We start from the raw sequence: 18,660 nt of genomic DNA on the forward strand, positions 1-18,660 counted from the left end.
ATGGTCATCTGAGGTACCAGACATCACACACTGAAAACCTTGTATACAGGATATCTCAAGATAAGATGACTGGATACTTCTGTACTCATCATGTGGATGTGTATATTCAATAGACTTACTCTGTCAAGTTTAGTGGAGGTCATCTGAGGTCGCCAAAGTCAAATATTGAAAACCTTGTAAACACGATATCAATTAGGAAGCAAAAATACTTGCCATGCTTGACATGTGGATGAATTATATTAATAGAAGAACTCAAGTGTCTTTGGTGGAGGTCAAAGGTCAACTGGGTCAGAGAAACATTTTTAACATGATATCTTAACGTAGAATCATGGATACTTCTCATACATGGTATATGGATTTGCCATATTGAGTACAAGATGCCTGTTGGTTTTGGTGGAGGTGTGTATTGTCATGTACAGTAGACTGACCTGTGTTTATCATGTCATGGTGTAATTATACATCAAAGTAGTGGTTCAGGACATTTATATTATAAGATTTAGTTTTGGTGAACAAGCAAAAGTCTAATGTAACAATGTCATTGAAACCTCAATGCATTGTGCGGATGTGTTTAAAGTTTTCATTAGAAATCCAATTTAGGACTTTCCATTCAAAATCAATTATTTTCTGTCTGTTCCATGCTCTCTAATTTATGCAGATTTACAAATCGTTTGAAAAGAAAGTCTATTGATTCTTCTTGCAGTATTTAGAATGATTGGAATGAGTCTAATTATCATGTTAATGGATATAGATCTGTCTCTTATTGATATAATTAAGTATAATGTGAATAATTAATTCCTCTGTATGTAATATATATTTATATACTTATGGAGAAACACGTCTTGGTAGTTGTTCCACATATTTTCAAAAGTATTAATATGTCTGTTTTTAATGAATTATTTTGTAATTGGTGACTTGAGTATTAAATGATTAGTAAACAATTTTTGCGCAGATAAATCCCATGAATACTGCCATTTCGTGGTTTTGGGATCAGTTTGTTGCTTGACACAATATGTGATTCCTTGAATGTGTTTTCAGTCCTTGTAATTCTCTGTGTTTAAACCTGTTTAAATCAGAGTGTCACTTTATTACTCATTATCTAGGGGGTGCTTGTTAAATGTTGGTCTCTCTTCATTGCACTGTCTGTCTCTGAATTGATCAAGAAATTTAACAATATTCCTTCTCTATTACATGAAGGGTAAATTACTCTGATCAGTTCACCGAAATGATTAAAGTTTCCTCCTTGAAGTGTATAACTCTCTGTCATGTCCAATGGTATTGCTGTTGGCTTCAAGCATTACAATGTGATTAATAAGTTAAGAGCAGAGTGACGTCAATTACTTTCTCATCTATTCTTATATGTAATATATAATATATGTGGCATGCCAAACTTAAAGTTGAAATGATTTGCCCTGGTTTTTTGACATTTAATAAAACTATTTTTCTGCCAAAGAGTTAGATATGATTGTGTTCACTCCCTTCTGTTACAATGAAACGTGTGTCAGACGATAGTAAATTCACATGCAAACATTCAAATGGGCTTTTGATATTTATTAGCACAGAGATTGCAGAATTAAAAATCATTGAGGAGCTCTTTGTATCTTTAAGAAAAAACAGACTTTAAAACTTGCTAGGGATTTACCTTCAGTATGTTGCCATGGTTTCATTTACTGTGAATTTTACTTGAAATGTCAATTTTTAAAAGAATTGATTGTTTATAAATTAAGAAGTACAGTAGCTTCTTCAAGCACCACGTTGTTTGTCATTTATTAAATATCAACAAAATGTGCACAATAAAAGATATGTTCAAGCTGTCTTTGCTGATAGTGCTAAAATTCTTGCTTGAAATCTTATTTAAATTAGTAATCTTTTAGTTATAAAACACTGACTGTAAACTATGCCCAGTCTGGCAGATTAGTTAAGGGAAACAATGTCTTGTTCATTGAATACCATTTATGCTGTTTCACTACTGCTTTTCCACACACATTCTCATTACTTTAGTATAGAACCTTTACAAAATTGTCTGTATTTATCTGTACTCATTAATTTTCAGCTTCAATATTTCATGTCAATAAATGGTGTTTTACAATACCGTCAGGTTTAGAAATATGAGAGTGAAAATAAGCGCTGGAAATTCATATTCAATTAACTGGGATGTTGTCTTTGATTACAACTTTCCACATACCTTGCCTAAATTATCTACCTCATATGAGTAAATTTACACTCTAGCATACTTGCGTCTCCTTAAGTGGCTGCCGCACATGAGTTAATTTAAACATAGCATACATGCGTCTCCTTAATTGGCTGCCACACATGAGTTAATTTACACATGACATAGCACACATTTATCTCTTGTAGGTGTATTGTCTTTTCATGGTAACTTGTTGCCATATTGCTGTAGCTTTTTAATGTTACCTTCAGTTTCTGTAAGTTATATGGAAGTAGCTTGTAATACCGTTTGTTTTATTTATGCCTAGTTGTCTGAGCCAAACACAGTGGTATTTTCTGGAGTAAAGGCAGAAGATGCAGATGCGAATGGGAATGGACAGATTCTATACAGTGTTTTACAAAATCCAAATGACCCTGTAAGTACTTTAAAGGTGATGATTCAATGGTTTGTGTTATTCATCCTTGTTCATATCTACTTGTACTGTAAGGTCCACATTGATCTGATTTTGAATCAGAAGGTATGAAACATAAGAGTGGGGAATGGTGGTGGTGGTGGGGGGAGGGGGAGGGTGTGTTGCTGTTGAATACTGGCTTAGCTCATTAATGCTTCTGAATATTTCTGTGACTTTTTAATATATATATCTAGGAATGGTGGTGGAACATGAAGTTCCCAATATTAAAAGTCTCAAGGTAGATGTAGGGAAATTGAAGTCTTGAAAGTTAAATTAAATCAAGTTAAATTTGCAGAATGTTTTCATTTGTTTCATGTTTACGTTAATCCCACCTTAGAGAATCCATGAAGCTTTTATATGCAATTTCATGTATCATCATATCTTCCCTAAATAATTGCAGTACAATCTGTGAATTACCAATAACTTGCAAAAAATATACTTTAATACAGCTAATATGCAATGTACAGAAAGCATACAAAAGTTGAGTCTCGGCAGTTGTTAAGCATATCTTGTAAAGATGTAGCACTAACCGTTTTATAAGAATATTGCATCTTTAAATACTATACTGTAAATGAATACTATATGTTTGTCATCATTCATTGCGTTGTGTGTTGATCACTGTCTTGTAGCACTGTTATAGCTTCACTCAATATTTGATATTTCTACTCACATGAAAAATTAATCAAGATTTCCTGCCCTTGTATCATTTTGTGCATCGAATGCTTTTCAAGCACAATGGAGTTTTATCTTCATCTCAGATCTCTCTGTGGGTGTTTTTCACTACCATCATAGTCAATTAAATTTTGCAGTGCTGTATTTGTGGATGTTCATAAACTATGGACGCAATGTGTGAAAATCTGCAAGTATCTACTTTGTCCATCTATGTGGAGAGTATGTGCAATGTAGACTATATAGATAATTGTGATATCTGTATCTACTCTATCCATTATCTACATGGAGAGTATAGTGTACTATAGACTATATAGATCATTGTCATATCTGTATCTACTCTATCCATTATCTACATGGAGAGTATAGTGTACTATAGACTATATTGATCATTGTGATATCTGTATCTACTCTATCCATTATCTACATGTATAGTGTACTATAGACTATATAGATCATTGTCATATCTGTATCTACTCTATCCATTATCTACATGGAGAGTATAGTGTACTATAGACTATATTGATCATTGTGATATCTGTATCTACTCTATCCATTATCTACATGTATAGTGTACTATAGACTATATAGATCATTGTGATATCTGTATCTACCCTGTCCATTATCTACATGGAGAGTATAGTGTACTATAGACTATATAGATCATTGTGATATCTGTATCTACTCTATCCATTATCTACATGGAGAGTATAGTGTACTATAGACTATATTGATCATTGTCATATCTCTACCCTGTCCATTATCTACATGGAGAGTATAGTGTACTTTAGACTGTATAGATCATTGTGATATCTGTATCTATACTATGTCCATATCTACATGGAGATTATGCATATTGTAGAATATATTGATCATCGTGGTAGGCTTGTGTAGCACAAGGTCTTGAGAGTGCATGTCTTTTCTCTCCATGACTACATAAGCTCTAAGCTACAAATTCATAATGAAGCCAAAAATATACTGCCAAAGCAAAGAACAAAATTGAGATTGAAATGCACCCAAAAATGTGACGTTTGTAAGGCCAAAGATTTTAGGGTAATGTTTTTGCCCTGCATAACCATGGAAACCATCCTTGTGGCAAGCACAAAATGTTCTACCAATTTGCATTTTAAAGAACTATTTGCCTCATTTATCTGAATTGGAATAAATTCCTCTTTATAGTAAGTAAACAGCTTGAAACTACATGATAAAAAATTCTTCACTTGGTGTATGTGCCAATTTGCATCTCTTTGGAATTATGGAACGCATAAAAGGGAAAACCTATTTCGTTGTCTAAACTAAGTTTGTTGTTGTCCAAACTAAAATTGTTGGTAAGTTTAGACAACGACGTACAGTAACCTAAGACAAAGAAGTAAATTTAGACATCAATGTGAGTTTGAGCAACAGCATGGTAAAACAGCAGCAACAACTTTAGTTAAGATAACATCAAACTTAGTTTAGACAACGAAATAAGTTTGCCCTTTTCGTGTTCCATATGGAATATCCCAGATTAGCTTTATGTTGTCACAAAGACACTCTTCTGAATTAACCTCAATTAGATATTGAATAGCCTCCAGCAAGCAACAGGCAGAGTTCAATTTATTGTCATGGTAACAGGTTTAACCCATAACTGTGTCTCTTAGATAACTATAAATTGCTTTTATCTGCACTTTTGTCTTTAAGCTGTTGTTACAATGAAGATGAAGTGTTTAGGGATATCTTCTTTAAATTCCAATAAAAGTGCATGCTTCTCTATAATGTAAATACTTAACAGTAATATGAAAACGGAATCTATAACAAAACTGTACATAAATTATCAACCTATTGGGAGGTTGACTTTAATGAAGTGTTTAAACAGTATGCTGTATAGGGGAAAACCTGGCTAAATTGCGTCTTGAGCCGACTGCATAATCATCTTTAGATTTTGCTTTTTTACGTCCTTCAGTGTAACAGTCCTGTAGTATGACTTAGAACAGCTTATGCTGTTTTTCAGTACAGATATTTATGCATGGCCATGAATAAAAGTGTGCAGTAGTACGTACCTGTATTTCAAGTATCCTTACTCATGCAAGCAGGTTAATAGTGCATGTAAATCTAATAGTCACACAATCATACACTTGTAGTTAAAAATGGTTTGTTGGTTTGACATGACATGAATAACGGAAGAGTTCTTTAAAGGGACAGTGAATGCAACATACAGTACATTCATTGAAATATGTAAAATGCCGTCCCGTTTGGGAATAATTTGAGGGAGGAAGATACAAGACTAACCATAAAATGTGTCAATTAATTTCTGAAATCAAAAATTGCCAAATATTTTTTTTTTTCTCATCCTCTGAGTATCTTTGGTAACAAAACAGAGCAACACTGTTTCAGGCACTAATTCTATATAGTATTATAGTACTTGCATTAAGCTAATTTACTCTCTTTAAATGATAAACAGCTGTTTATCGGGCTTCATTGTACAAAACATTCAGATCATTCTGCCTATTGTAATGTGCAAGGGTACAATGCTCACAAGGCAGTATTGTTGACTTTGATAACAACAAATTTCTCGGAGTAGGAGTTAAATTCCAAGATGATTGGCTGTCCTTTAGTTGGCATAATATAAGGTTTCCAAAAACCCTTAACAATAGTAACAACATATACATTTAAATGAAAAAAGACACGTGGTGAGAACCGATTTAAAACCATTCACAGTCTTGCACATTTTATTCAGGAAGTGAGTTCCACATTAGTAAGGAGCCTTAAATGAGAGCGTTTTTGAGCCATAAGTCTGTGTTTTTAACTTAGGCATGAACAACACCTGCGATGAATTAGAATTAAAGTGGAGTGATCATGTTGATATCGGCGGAAGTTGAAACAAATTAGAGAGATAGCTTGGGCCTGTGTATGCAGACATTTGAACACAATCAGAAGTAGTTTGTAGTTAATGCGTTTATGTTTGTAGTTAATGAGTTTTCGTAACACGATGTGCAGCCGTATCCAATATGCATTGCAGCCTGTCAAATTTACAGCCTGGTAATCCATACAATATGCTATTGCAAAGAGTAACGATGTCACAAATGCGTGGACAAGCTTTAAACAAGGGTCACTGTCAAGATACTTTCTGATATGACCGATGTACCGGATACTGGATCGGGCGCATCGGCAAAGGTGGCAAATATGTCTGTCCATTATCATGTGATAATAAAAAATGACGCCTAGATTGCGAAATTGATCAGAATAATTGATACTGGTGTCACCAACGGAGACGAGACGGATGGTACAGTATGTGTTGGTATGTGTTGACCTAAACCGAGGCGATATGTGCATCACTTCCATTTTACCATCGTTTCATGAGCTTTATTTACAAAAATCCAGCTTCTTATGTCTGACAAACAGTTGTGCAGACTTAATAGTTCAGACGAGTAATTGCCACCAAAGTTATATTAACTGGCTGTCATCTGCATATTAACACATGTAAGACATTTGGTGTTGGCCGAAGACATCACGTATATATGATCATGTACAACGTCGGATCCAATACAGAACCCTGTGGTACACCCTACTCTAATGTGTATATATTCGGAGATATCTTCACCTAATAGTTGTCATGGAAACAAGAACACACTTGTAGCATGTCAACATGTGTGTTAGTTCCAATACAATGTATGGGGCAAGAGTGGGAAAGCAATCAATGATTGTTTGAAGCGAGTAATGTAACAGTTGTTTGATTTTAGAACCATCAAGTTTTCTTTGTAGGGGATCTATCTAGCAATACAGTCTCTTTAGTTATCATATGTTAGCTTAATTCTAGCTGTTACTAATTGCATACGTCTCAGAGTTGGTGTACTCATCTTAGCCATCATTAATTACTGACATCATTTCTGAGGCCATTCTTTATCAAATGGTCAAAGCCTGTTCTTCATTACACAAAGTTTACATTTTCTGCAAAACTGTTATCCTGTGAGCTTTTACATTTTTCAAGTTGCATGGTAAAATTTTGGTGTTTTTGCTGACTTCTAAGTTTTATGAAAACATTTCTGAGGGATAGTTCTCACAAACAACACTTTACTCATGCCCCTTCATGAGTAGCATATCAGGAAATATACATGGTATATTGAAGATACAAATTGGAAAAAGTGTGAATGATACTGTTTGATGCAGCTTCTGTGATTCAGTTAATGCTTTAACATTTGTTTTAGTTGTAAATGAAAGTGTAGAGAGCAGAAGAAAATAATGTTTAATTCTGTAACTGTTATAAATGATTTGCAGTTGATACATAACATGCATATCTGAAGTGTAGTAGTCCTTCCATGTTACAGGGTAGGGGGGAGGGGCGATGCATGTACAAGGTTGCACATCCCACAGGTCAGAAACAAACAATCACATCTTGTCTCAAATTGAAAATATTATAATTATAATGTTATCGGTTTTTATTAATATATGCTGATATCTCATGTTGGTCATGATTATTGCTTTTTTTAGGAATCTGTTGAACATTTTGCCTTCCTGACTTCCGGTACACCAGAACTATCCTTGATTATGAAGTTGGATTATGAGAGCAAGCAGAGCTGGGAAGTACTGGTGGAGGCCAGGGTACGTTCAATTTGGTATTAATGCAGCACCCCATACTTTCACTGATTGTATCAGTATACAGTTATATTTGGAGGTTTGTCATCAGCCTGTAGGTATAAATCATGGCTGGAGCAGTTTGATGTGTGAGAGTGGCATATCCATGCTCACTCCAGGATTATTCACCTGTAAACACTAGACTATACCTATACAGCCTTAATAGTCAAGGCTATAATATTTTTTATGAAGTTTAGATGGTGTATGGTGCGTGTACAGTTACTTTGCGTGTACGGTTATTTTGCGTGTCCTCAACAGCACGTACCATTTTCTACGTATGTAGCAGCACTGATAGACACTGTAGTCAGTTAAACTCTAACACTTTTTTAAACATGATTTTAGTCCCCAGATACTTGACAGAATTGTTATAAGTGCTACAGTGAAACCAGAATTTAACTATTTTATTTTGGGCCCTTTCATGAAATTTTTTCACTCATTTAACAAAATTGTACAGTAAACATCAATGCATATGCACGAAGTTGGTGAAAGTTTCCTTACATTGATCTCTTAGACTCAAGAACTTATCAAGTACAAATCTGTTGCATTTTGATGGCAGCTGATAAAATATTCAATATGAAATCATGTACATAGGATAGAATCAGAGAGATTTTGATTATGGTTGTCCTATTGTGCTCTTAACATCATTCAGTTACTGTAAGCCATCATAAAGCCTGGTTCTGGTCTGTACCTCAGTCTTTGTTGAGGACACTTTGGTACTGTTACCATATAATCATATTTAGCCCATATTGCTAGCTCTAGTGAATGCTTCACATTGCTCTAAGTGGAATCTTAAAGTGAAGAATTTGGACACATCTTCCAATTTTGTTTTTTTTGGCAAACTTCTGTATGGCCACTCTAAATGTGTTCTCTGCATCACAGTTTAAATATCATTTTCCCTGTCCCTTCCAATAAAGAATGTTTATGTAATCTTTTTTGCAGGATAATCCTCAAGGTAGCAGCCCTAACAGGAACACCACAATGATAACAGTGACAGTGTTGGACGATAATGACTTTGGACCTTTCTTTCTCCCTTGTATGTTTGATGAAAGTAGTGTTGGATGCATCGACTTCAACTATGTCTCTAATATAACAGAGAAAATGGTAGGTACTCACATCCCACGTTAAATTGGACAGACAATTTCCTTGGTGTGCTAGATGTATGATGTATTCAAGATTTATGTTGCTAGACTAATACAGTACATGTAAGTGAAAACTGTCAGGAAACAACATCATGATGAGAGGGTATGATCACGAGAATAGGGAACTAAATCTTCCAGATGCTTATAAATTCATTCCATGAAAGTGAGTAATTTAATAAAAGGTGAAAATTTCTACTTTCAATGCAGGTGCTCGATGGTCCCTTGGTCTTTGGGCCGGGTCCAATTCATGCCATGGATGGTGATGAGAATGTTACCGTATCAGAACAAATTTTTTTCAATTTTACAGAAGGTAGGAATAATGCTTTCCTCTATTTTAATTAAACAGAGTGCCATTAAATGATTTGTTTGTTGTTGTTGGGAGAAACAAGAATTAAATAGTTTTTGGGCTGTACGAACCAGTGATGGTCATTATTAAAGATTGAGCCACTTAACTGTTCATAATCTGGTTTAAAGTCCATTGTGGTATTCAGTAGTCTCTGACAAGCCTTAACCTCTGCTATTTGTCATTTTGGATGTAATGTGTAAATTAATATTTATATTTCATCATGATTTGAGCAGTTTTCAAAAACAGTTGTTTTGGAGTGATAGTTTAACAGAACTACAAAAATGGCCTTTTTAGAGGGACAGCTAAATGGTTTTGTTTTATGTCTTTGATTTTAAGTTACAATATGTGATACAAATTTAATTTCAATCACTTAAATACTATTTAAGATGTGATGAAACTGCACAGTGGGTCTGTCCTAATAGTCCATTACTTTCACAGTCTTATGTCTTTGTCTGTTATGTCTTTGTGTCTTTGAAGGTGAACCAGCAAATTATGCAGAATATTTTGAGATTGACAGTATCAGTGGAAATGTTTCTCAGTTGAAGCCAGTCCGACATTCAGAGATTCCAGAATTCAGAATCACTCTTCAGGTAAGAACAAGAGCCACAGAAGAGAAGGAACTAATCACACTTACCAAATATCTTGATTCCCTTCCCATCCAAAGTGCATCATAAACATTTTATGCTGCCATACGTACGTGTTTTCATAATAACAGCTGAATAGTTTCAGAAATGTTTGCTGTTTATTTTCCATCTAGGTTTGATTATACACTATACAGTAACTACACAACAGAGTGAGCTAAGGTCATATACAAGTATTGAATGACTGGAGGTATATAGGATTTATAAAGAAGACTTATGAAGCTGTGTGATGTAAGATTAACATATCATACAACTAGACTGCATAAAACAGTTATATTTTTACCTGTGTGCGACATTGATGCGACTGCATAGTTGTGAATCATTTCTGATCATGTCCTCTGTCGTGCAGGCCACTGAAGGTATTTCTCCAGATGCTCTATATTCAACAATCGATGTGATCATATCAGTGAAGGAGATCAACAACTTTGAGCCTGAGTTTGCCAGTACAGTATTCTCTGGGTTCATCCAGGAAGGAGCTGATGCTGGAACACCTGTGTGGGACTCTCCAAGCATGAATTCTGCCCTCGTGCTGCAGGCTACTGATCCTGACCTTGAAGAGGTACCTAAGTTATAAACTTAACTTCAACTATGTGAGAGTGACTTTATACGTCTGAGCTTGGCATCTTAAGAGACGTGACCCAAGTAGAAGGATTTACAAACAGCAAATCTCACTATCATAAAAATATGAATATTATAAAAAATAAAGGAATACCAAATCAGTATACAATTTAGTCAATCAAAGAAGACCAAGATAAAATGGAAGGAAGACAGTTGGATATATTGAATTCATACATGTCTATGCTGTGAATTAGTAGGAGAAGTATTGAATTCATACATGTCTATGCTGTGAACTACTAGGAGAAGTATTAAATTCATACATGTCAATGCTGTGAATTACTAGTAGAAGTATTGAATTCATACATGTCAATGCTGTGAACTACTCGGAGAAGTATTGAATTCATACATGTCAATGCTGTGAATTACTAGTAGAAGTATTGAATTCATACATGTCAATGCTGTGAATTACTAGTAGAAGTATTGAATTCATACATGTCAATGCTGTGAACTACTAGGAGAAGTATTGAATTCATACATGTCAATGCTGTGAATTACTAGGAGAAGTATTGAATTCATACATGTCAATGCTGTGAATTACTAGTAGAAGTATTGAATTCATACATGTCAATGCTGTGAACTACTCGGAGAAGTATTGAATTCATACATGTCAATGCTGTGAATTACTAGGAGAAGTATTGAATTCATACATGTCAATGCTGTGAATTACTAGGAGAAGTATTGAATTCATACATGTCAATGCTGTGAATTACTAGGAGAAGTATTGAATTCATACATGTCAATGCTGTGAATTACTAGGAGAAGTATTGAATTCATACATGTCAATGCTGTGAATTACTAGGAGAAGTATTGAATTCATACATGTCAATGCTGTGAATTACTAGGAGAAGTATTGAATTCATACATGTCAATGCTGTGAACTACTAGGAGAAGTATTGAATTCATACATGTCAATGCTGTGACCTACTAGGAGAAGGAACATGCTTAAGTTTATATTTAGATGCATCTCTAATTAATTTGTAAAAGAGCTTGCTCAAATTATGATATGAGGCACCTGATAATGCTCTGACCTACATGATAGCATACCTCATTAGTTTAACAAGTTTTATTTACTTTTCACTGGCATGCTGGCTCAGACCCAATCATTTTACATATCACATACAAATAGATTTACAGCTGTCATATATATATTCCATGAGGCAAATCGTTCCTCAGAACTGGTACAAAGCTGTTGACATGACAGACTAGTATTCATCCATGGGTGTATCAATTGCTGAAGGTGTATCACCCCTTACCCTCAATTGATATTTGATGCCAATTTATCTCAGTCTATGAGTAATTCACACTGTTCACCAGAACTACTTTCAGGGCAGAATTTGCTATTCAGTATAACCTGGTTCACTTGTGTTGTTGAGCAACTGCTTTACCTCAGTGACCATCGAGCTGTACACATAGTGAGTTAAACATAAAGTGCATACATACATTACTGTAATATAGACTCATGGCAGCCCTCCACTGAATTGGACAGATGAACTATCAAACAGCTAGGCCTTATGAATTACTGTCTTGATAAAGAGCTTGCTTACATCTTTTATTCTTTCACATTATTGGCCCTCTTCACATGAATCCAGTTCGACCACAGTAGGTCTATTTTGTTATAGAAAATGTGTGTAGTAAATGAAAGAAAAAAGGTAGATCACCTCCAAGTGATGTTGTTTGCTGTGCTGTAAACTAAGTTTTATCAATAAAGATAAAGATGCCATGCTGTACATACAAGCATAGGCCCTATTTTTTTCCTCCCCCAATTTTTCTAAACCTAAATAGCTATAATGGCTTTTCCAGAGCAGAATCGTCTGCTTTCTAGATGTAAATGTCAAAAAAACAATGAATTTTTTGGCTGACTGGGGATTCCAATGCAGCCAAAACAGCCAATGATAAAAACTTACGACCAAGAGTGTTGCTTCATCGTAAAAACTAACTGCAGCGTTAACTATTGTTACGACCAACAATTCAACGCAAAATTTTGGCTAAAAACTCACTTACCAACGACATTCTTGCATTAAACATGTCATCGTTTTTCAAAAGAATAAAAAGCCCTGTGAATCCTGGACATGTGTCCACACTTGCGACAATTCAACTGCCCAATAAAGTCGTAATTTACAAAAACTATTAAGGATAACACATGCAATAAGCACTGCATCATTTCTCTGTTACATTGTTGTTATAGTCTGATGAAAAGATTGTATTTTGAGATTCAAGTTTGTGTATCACAATTTGGTTTACAAAATAGTTCAAGTGCAAAGCTCTAGCTTTTTTGGCTAGGCCTAGTTGTCATTGTAGCTGGTTTATCAAAGAAGAAAAGAAATGTACTACAAACAGTTAAAAAACTGGGCATGAATATTCTGTTAACAATGGGATTGATGTTACATTTTTGTGATTGGCCCCCTGCTGTAATTGAACACTAAATCGAGCAATGAACCATTGCTTGGTTATGTTAATTGGGAACCGCAGTTTTAAGGGGAAAACTGCAGTTGCTATAACCGATTTTGGCATCGGGAAAATATGTGTAATGTTTAAATAGTCAGTAATTAGGTTTGCTGTCACAAGTATTCTTTAGTGTCCTATAACTTTGATGTACTTTTATCTCTAGGATGAAGTCTTTCGAGTGTCCTACATGCTGAATGACCCTAGTGGGACATTTATTCTGGCAGCAGATACTCAGTCTAAAACAGAAATTGTGGTCAATGGAATGATTGATAGAGAGATGGTGGAGAAGTATGAGTTAAAGGTAAGTTAAAAAACCTTTGTTTTTAAAATTACATGGTTGTAATTCCCTAGACGGAGGAGGTTTGATTATCCATTCCACTTCAGTAATTTGAGAGTTACTCAGAGCCGTAGAGTATTAAGCTAGAATAAAGACATGATGGACTATAATACTCTTCATGTGTTTGTTCTGGTAGGGTGTAGTTATGCAAAACTTAAGAGCAAATATCACACAATGTATGGTATTTGTTTGCAAGCTGAACTGTTACTGGATGCAAATATGAACTTAAAATGCTTGAGATAGAGATGCCAGTTACAAGAGGTATTATATTCTAACCTACCAAGTATTTCATAATAATAGCATGAGAGCGGGCTATGAACTAACATCTGTTCCTTGGCATTATTTTTTCAATCAAGAAGATGATACAATTGTGGAAGTACCTTGTTTTATTGGAGACGCGACAGACAATGTATAGCTTCAAGGGAAAGGTTTACTTAAAATGACGTAGATGAATTTAAACTACTTGAGCTGTACAACGTATTTAGTCTTGTATTCTACCAGTCACCATTCGTTCATGTGAGATGCATATGTTTACATATACTCTGTAGCTGATGTTCTGTCACTTATGATCATATTTTCTTGACTTAGTCCATGACTGACCTCTCTGGTTCTGCAATAATTGGCACTTACAGCACATTTTCCCTCCTTTTAAGGAATCAATGAATACTTTTAACACTATCCGGTTATCCAACTGTTGTCCAAGTTTTATGATGAATTCTGTGTGGATTGGTTCCAAATTAAGGCATCTTCTTGTTTACAGAATTTTCCAAGAAATTCATTTAAATCTGTTAACACAACAACCTCTTTTTCATTACAAAGATGGTTGCCATGGAATCATCCACCAGTGCTCAGTTTGTAAGTGAGTCAGTCACAGTGAACATCACAGTTTTGGATGTGAATGACAATGCTCCATATTTCATACAAAATAAATATTCAGTAGGACGAAACCAGTACGGCACAACAATAAGACAGAACTTAAAGGCTGGTACTGTCATCATGGAAGTAAGTATTACTTTTATGTTCCTCAAACTCTTAGGGGTTACTCCTACAAAAGAAATTGCTAATCATAATAAAGGGGATATGATAACAGATTATTTGGACTATGTAGTAGTGATATTTTCATGTCTTGGATGTTTATTCCAGTGGCCAAGGGGAATAATTGGTGGATTACTGAAAATGTTAGATTCTAGAGGTCTCAAATGAAGTCAACTATTTTCTTTTGTTCCTGGAACTGCACACAAGATAAAAGATTGCATTAAGTATTCCTTAAGGCTGATATAATTTGTACGTTTCTGTCATGAACTCCAGATTTGTTTTCCAAATCACGAACTACCAAGTCTATTATAGAACAACACACATCTCAAAGTAATGTAAACAAAGACTATTCATTGTAAGAGATATCATGAACATGTACAGAAGATGAATACAACTCTTCTTTGAATAGAAATAGTTTCTGAGATCTTAACAGATCCTGATATTGAGTCCTCAAGGTTGATTAACAATGTGCTTCTGATACAATTAGTACGTACGTGAACTTATTAACATATATCACTAGGTGAGTTTTAAAAACAAAATTCTCAATTTCAATTGCAAGCTACAAGTCGCAGATGTGGACACCAAGCCAAGGATTGCCGACTATACATACATTCTTCGACTTCTTACTCCATTTAGTGGAACAAGCCCTTTTGCAGAGATGTCAATGAACTCTCTTGTGAAAATTGTTCTGGTGGAGGATGCAATTGAAATTCCAAAAGGAGATTATGTCCTGGGGTTGCAAGCATCTGATGTGGACAATCCGTTTTTGTTGTGAGTTGTTAATATACAAGTAGCCTTTGAAAGGATTATGTTAATCTGCGAGTGAAGTCGGTGCAGTCTGATCTGATGGGATGTAGATAATTATTCAATTTGGCAATTCTACATATGAAAGGCTAATGCAATGTCCCTGTTACACATCTTCCATTATTATTGTGTATGGCAATTCTACATATGAAGGGCTAATGCAATGTCCCTGGTACACATCTTCCATTATTATTGTGTATGGCAATTCTACATATGAAAGGCTAATACAATGTCTCCAGTACACATCTTCCATTATTATTGTGTATGGCAATTCTACATATGAAGGGCTAATGCAATGTCCACGGTACACATCTTCCATTATTATTGTGTATGACAATTCTACATATGAAGGGCTAATGCAATGTCCCCGGTACACATCTTCCATTATTATTGTGTATGGCAATTCTACATATGAAGGGCTAATGCAATGTCCACGGTACACATCTTCCATTATAATTGTGTATGGCAATTCTACATATGAAGGGCTAATGCAATGTCCCCGATGCACATCTTCCATTATTATTGTGTATGGCAATTCTACATATGAAGGGCTAATGCAATGTCCCTGTTACACATCTTCCATTATTATTGTGTATGTGAATTCTACATATGAAGGGCTAATGCAATGTCCCTGGTACACATCTTCCATTATTATTGTGTATGGCAATTCTACATATGAAGGGCTAATGCAATGTTCCCAGTACACATCTTCCATTATTATTGTGTATGGCAATTCTACATATGAAGGCCTAATGCAATGTCCCTGTTACACATCTTCCATTATTATTGTGTATGTGAATTCTACATATGAAAGGCTAATGCAATGTCCCTGGTACACATCTTCCATTATTATTGTGTATGGCAATTCTACATATGAAGAGCTAATGCAATGTCCCTGGTACACATCTTCCATTATTATTGTGTATGGCAATTCTACATATGAAGGGCTAATGCAATGTCCCTGGTACACATCTTCCATTATTATTGTGTATGGCAATTCTACATATGAAGGGCTAATGCAATGTCCCCGGTACACATCTTCCATTATTATTGTGTATGGCAATTCTACATATGAAGGGCTAATGCAATGTCCCCGGTACACATCTTCCAGCTCTACCTCAAAACAAATATCACTTTGGTATCAAAGAGACTCATCGCGTAATTAGTTTATGTGAGTTGCTGGTAATTTACACTTTCATGATGAAAAACAATGTCTGAATTAGACTAAAGAAAGTTTGATACACAGAACTTTGTTTATGTACAGTAAAGATTAACGGCAGCTGAAGCATGAAAATTTGTTATAAACTAGAGCACCAACAGTGCTATAAACTTACAGGCATCAGCTTAGTAGTTTGGTATTTTACGCATGCAGTGGTCCTTTTAGGTAGAATCAGTTCATTTACATGTTAAAAAGTGTTTAGCTGATGTCCCTAGGTGAGCAAAATTGATTTTCTAATACGCTTTCCATTGATTCCAAAAGTTTCAAATCATTCAAAATAAAATAAAAAAGGAGAAAATCGCTTTTCTTTATTAAGCATTGCTCAAATGGAGATAGCTAATATGACACACCCTTATTCTACAATCTTCATTCAGATTCTTCCTGCACAAATGGTGTGGATGTGAATAACGTCATGAAGAAGTGCTGTAATATAAGTGCTGTAGTATAATATATCCATCTTTTTCATCATGGACAACTGATTCTGTGAATAAACATACTACAGATGAAAAGTCAGTGGTATTTATAGAGGCAAGTACCTCTATTAAAGCTTCAAAGTTACACAGCTGTCTTCCCCAACTACTGTAATTAGGATGCATGGATTTTATCTATTTGAAATTTCATGGCAGGTCTTTAGAAATTACTCTTGGCATTAAAGTGATTGGTGAGAATGATACCGAAGGACCAGTGTTTGTGCAGAAGGAATTCATACGCTATGCCTCCGAGGGAACTCAAGTTGGTTCTGTAATTGCAGAAATTAAGGTGAGTCTTTTGTGATGCTTATTCAATGATCAAGTAGTATGTGTGTAACTAACCTTTGATTAGATTTGTGTGCTGGTCCACAGTCGGTTCGTAACGTCTGTGCTTGGTATAGCATGGACGGAAGGATCATGGTTAGTTACAAATTTGAAAGCACATCATCTCTTATGTTATTATTTGCGAGAACAAAATATTTGAGGATTTTGCTCTTATATTATGGAATGTATCAAAATAGCTGTTGATCCACATTTAATATTATGTATATCAATACCAGTTAAATGATTTTCTGTTGTTTGGTCTTGCTTTTCAATATATAGTATCTCTGTTTTCTAGTTCCCGCTATTTTTCTACTGTACTGTGAGCTGTTTATTTTGTATGATATAAGAGAAATATATTGGAATTTGAATTTAATTCACAGAATCTGACTTTCTTTCTTTTACTTCACTAGGCAAATCAGACAAACAGACTACCAATTTTGTACAGTTTTACATCAAATGATGGATTCTTCACAATCGATCCAACAAGGTGCGTCTCTTTGGTATTTCTGAATAGATTGAAGCAAGAAAGTTGACAATTCGTATAGAGACATGTGAATAGTAGAAGAAAACTAAGGTTATTTTCGATGCCATTGTCATATTACAATCGGGCTTATAAAACTTGCAGTAGTAAAACGTGATCTGAAACTTGCATGCTGACTCATGTTAGAATCTAAGTCTTAAGATGTTGAGTCAAGTGGAGGCAATGAACAAAACATCAACTATCTCTCTTTACTTTGTAATTAATTTTAACTACTCATATTTTATCCAGTATGTTATCCAGCATCTCACCCTATTTTGCAACCTCTCTGTGAAGGCATGGTGATATTTTTCTTGGTTTTTTTCCTATCAACTTTGAAGCACAGTTGCTTTATATTTTCTTTAACAAATTGAAAGATGAAGCTGCAGTAGGTAACAGCAACTGCTTAGTGAAAAAGACTTATCACAAATAGACATTATATTTGAATGAGAAAAAATACAGAATTTATATTCTATTAAGACTATAATCCCTGAGATGGCTTTTCTTTACAACAGTGGAGGAATCCGTTTGGCTAAAGAACTGGACAGAGAAACCCAATCACAGCACATTGTGATTGTGCAGGCTGAATCAGGTGGCAAGGTACTGCTTTTGTTGTAATAAATGTCACATCAGATGTTGTAAGGATAAGGTGTAGTAGCTAGTACACATACCAGTGCAGGTAGTCACATGTATAACATTAGAGTACTTAAGGACTGGTTGTATGAATAGTGTTAAGAAGTCACTGGTTATTACTGCCACTGATCTAACACAACCATGTGTACATGATATTGCTGTTTGTAATAACTGAGCCATTTTGTAGTTTAGTCACGGCAAGGAATGGACTTGTGTTAACATTCTTAATAAATA

At 34.9% G+C, this 18,660-nt stretch overlaps 1 protein-coding gene across 3 annotated transcripts in view; it reads left to right on the forward strand.

The window, feature by feature from the left end:
- The window catches only part of LOC139969025 (protocadherin-15-like), a 65,374-nt gene that overhangs the window by 17,303 nt on the left and 29,411 nt on the right, over positions 1 to 18,660 (forward strand). For all 3 annotated transcript variants that reach the window (XM_071973725.1, XM_071973723.1, XM_071973724.1), the window contains exons 8-19: positions 2,475 to 2,582; positions 7,755 to 7,865; positions 8,838 to 8,999; positions 9,245 to 9,347; positions 9,861 to 9,973; positions 10,374 to 10,583; positions 13,251 to 13,388; positions 14,244 to 14,426; positions 15,019 to 15,230; positions 17,109 to 17,241; positions 17,687 to 17,763; positions 18,309 to 18,393. In XM_071973725.1, the coding sequence (XP_071829826.1) occupies positions 2,475 to 2,582; positions 7,755 to 7,865; positions 8,838 to 8,999; positions 9,245 to 9,347; positions 9,861 to 9,973; positions 10,374 to 10,583; positions 13,251 to 13,388; positions 14,244 to 14,426; positions 15,019 to 15,230; positions 17,109 to 17,241; positions 17,687 to 17,763; positions 18,309 to 18,393 (1,635 nt within the window). The remainder of the gene's footprint in view (positions 1 to 2,474; positions 2,583 to 7,754; positions 7,866 to 8,837; positions 9,000 to 9,244; positions 9,348 to 9,860; positions 9,974 to 10,373; positions 10,584 to 13,250; positions 13,389 to 14,243; positions 14,427 to 15,018; positions 15,231 to 17,108; positions 17,242 to 17,686; positions 17,764 to 18,308; positions 18,394 to 18,660) is intronic.

Source organism: Apostichopus japonicus, chromosome 6, assembly GCF_037975245.1.
Source record: "Apostichopus japonicus isolate 1M-3 chromosome 6, ASM3797524v1, whole genome shotgun sequence".
In the NCBI taxonomy this organism is placed as follows: domain Eukaryota; kingdom Metazoa; phylum Echinodermata; class Holothuroidea; order Aspidochirotida; family Stichopodidae; genus Apostichopus; species Apostichopus japonicus.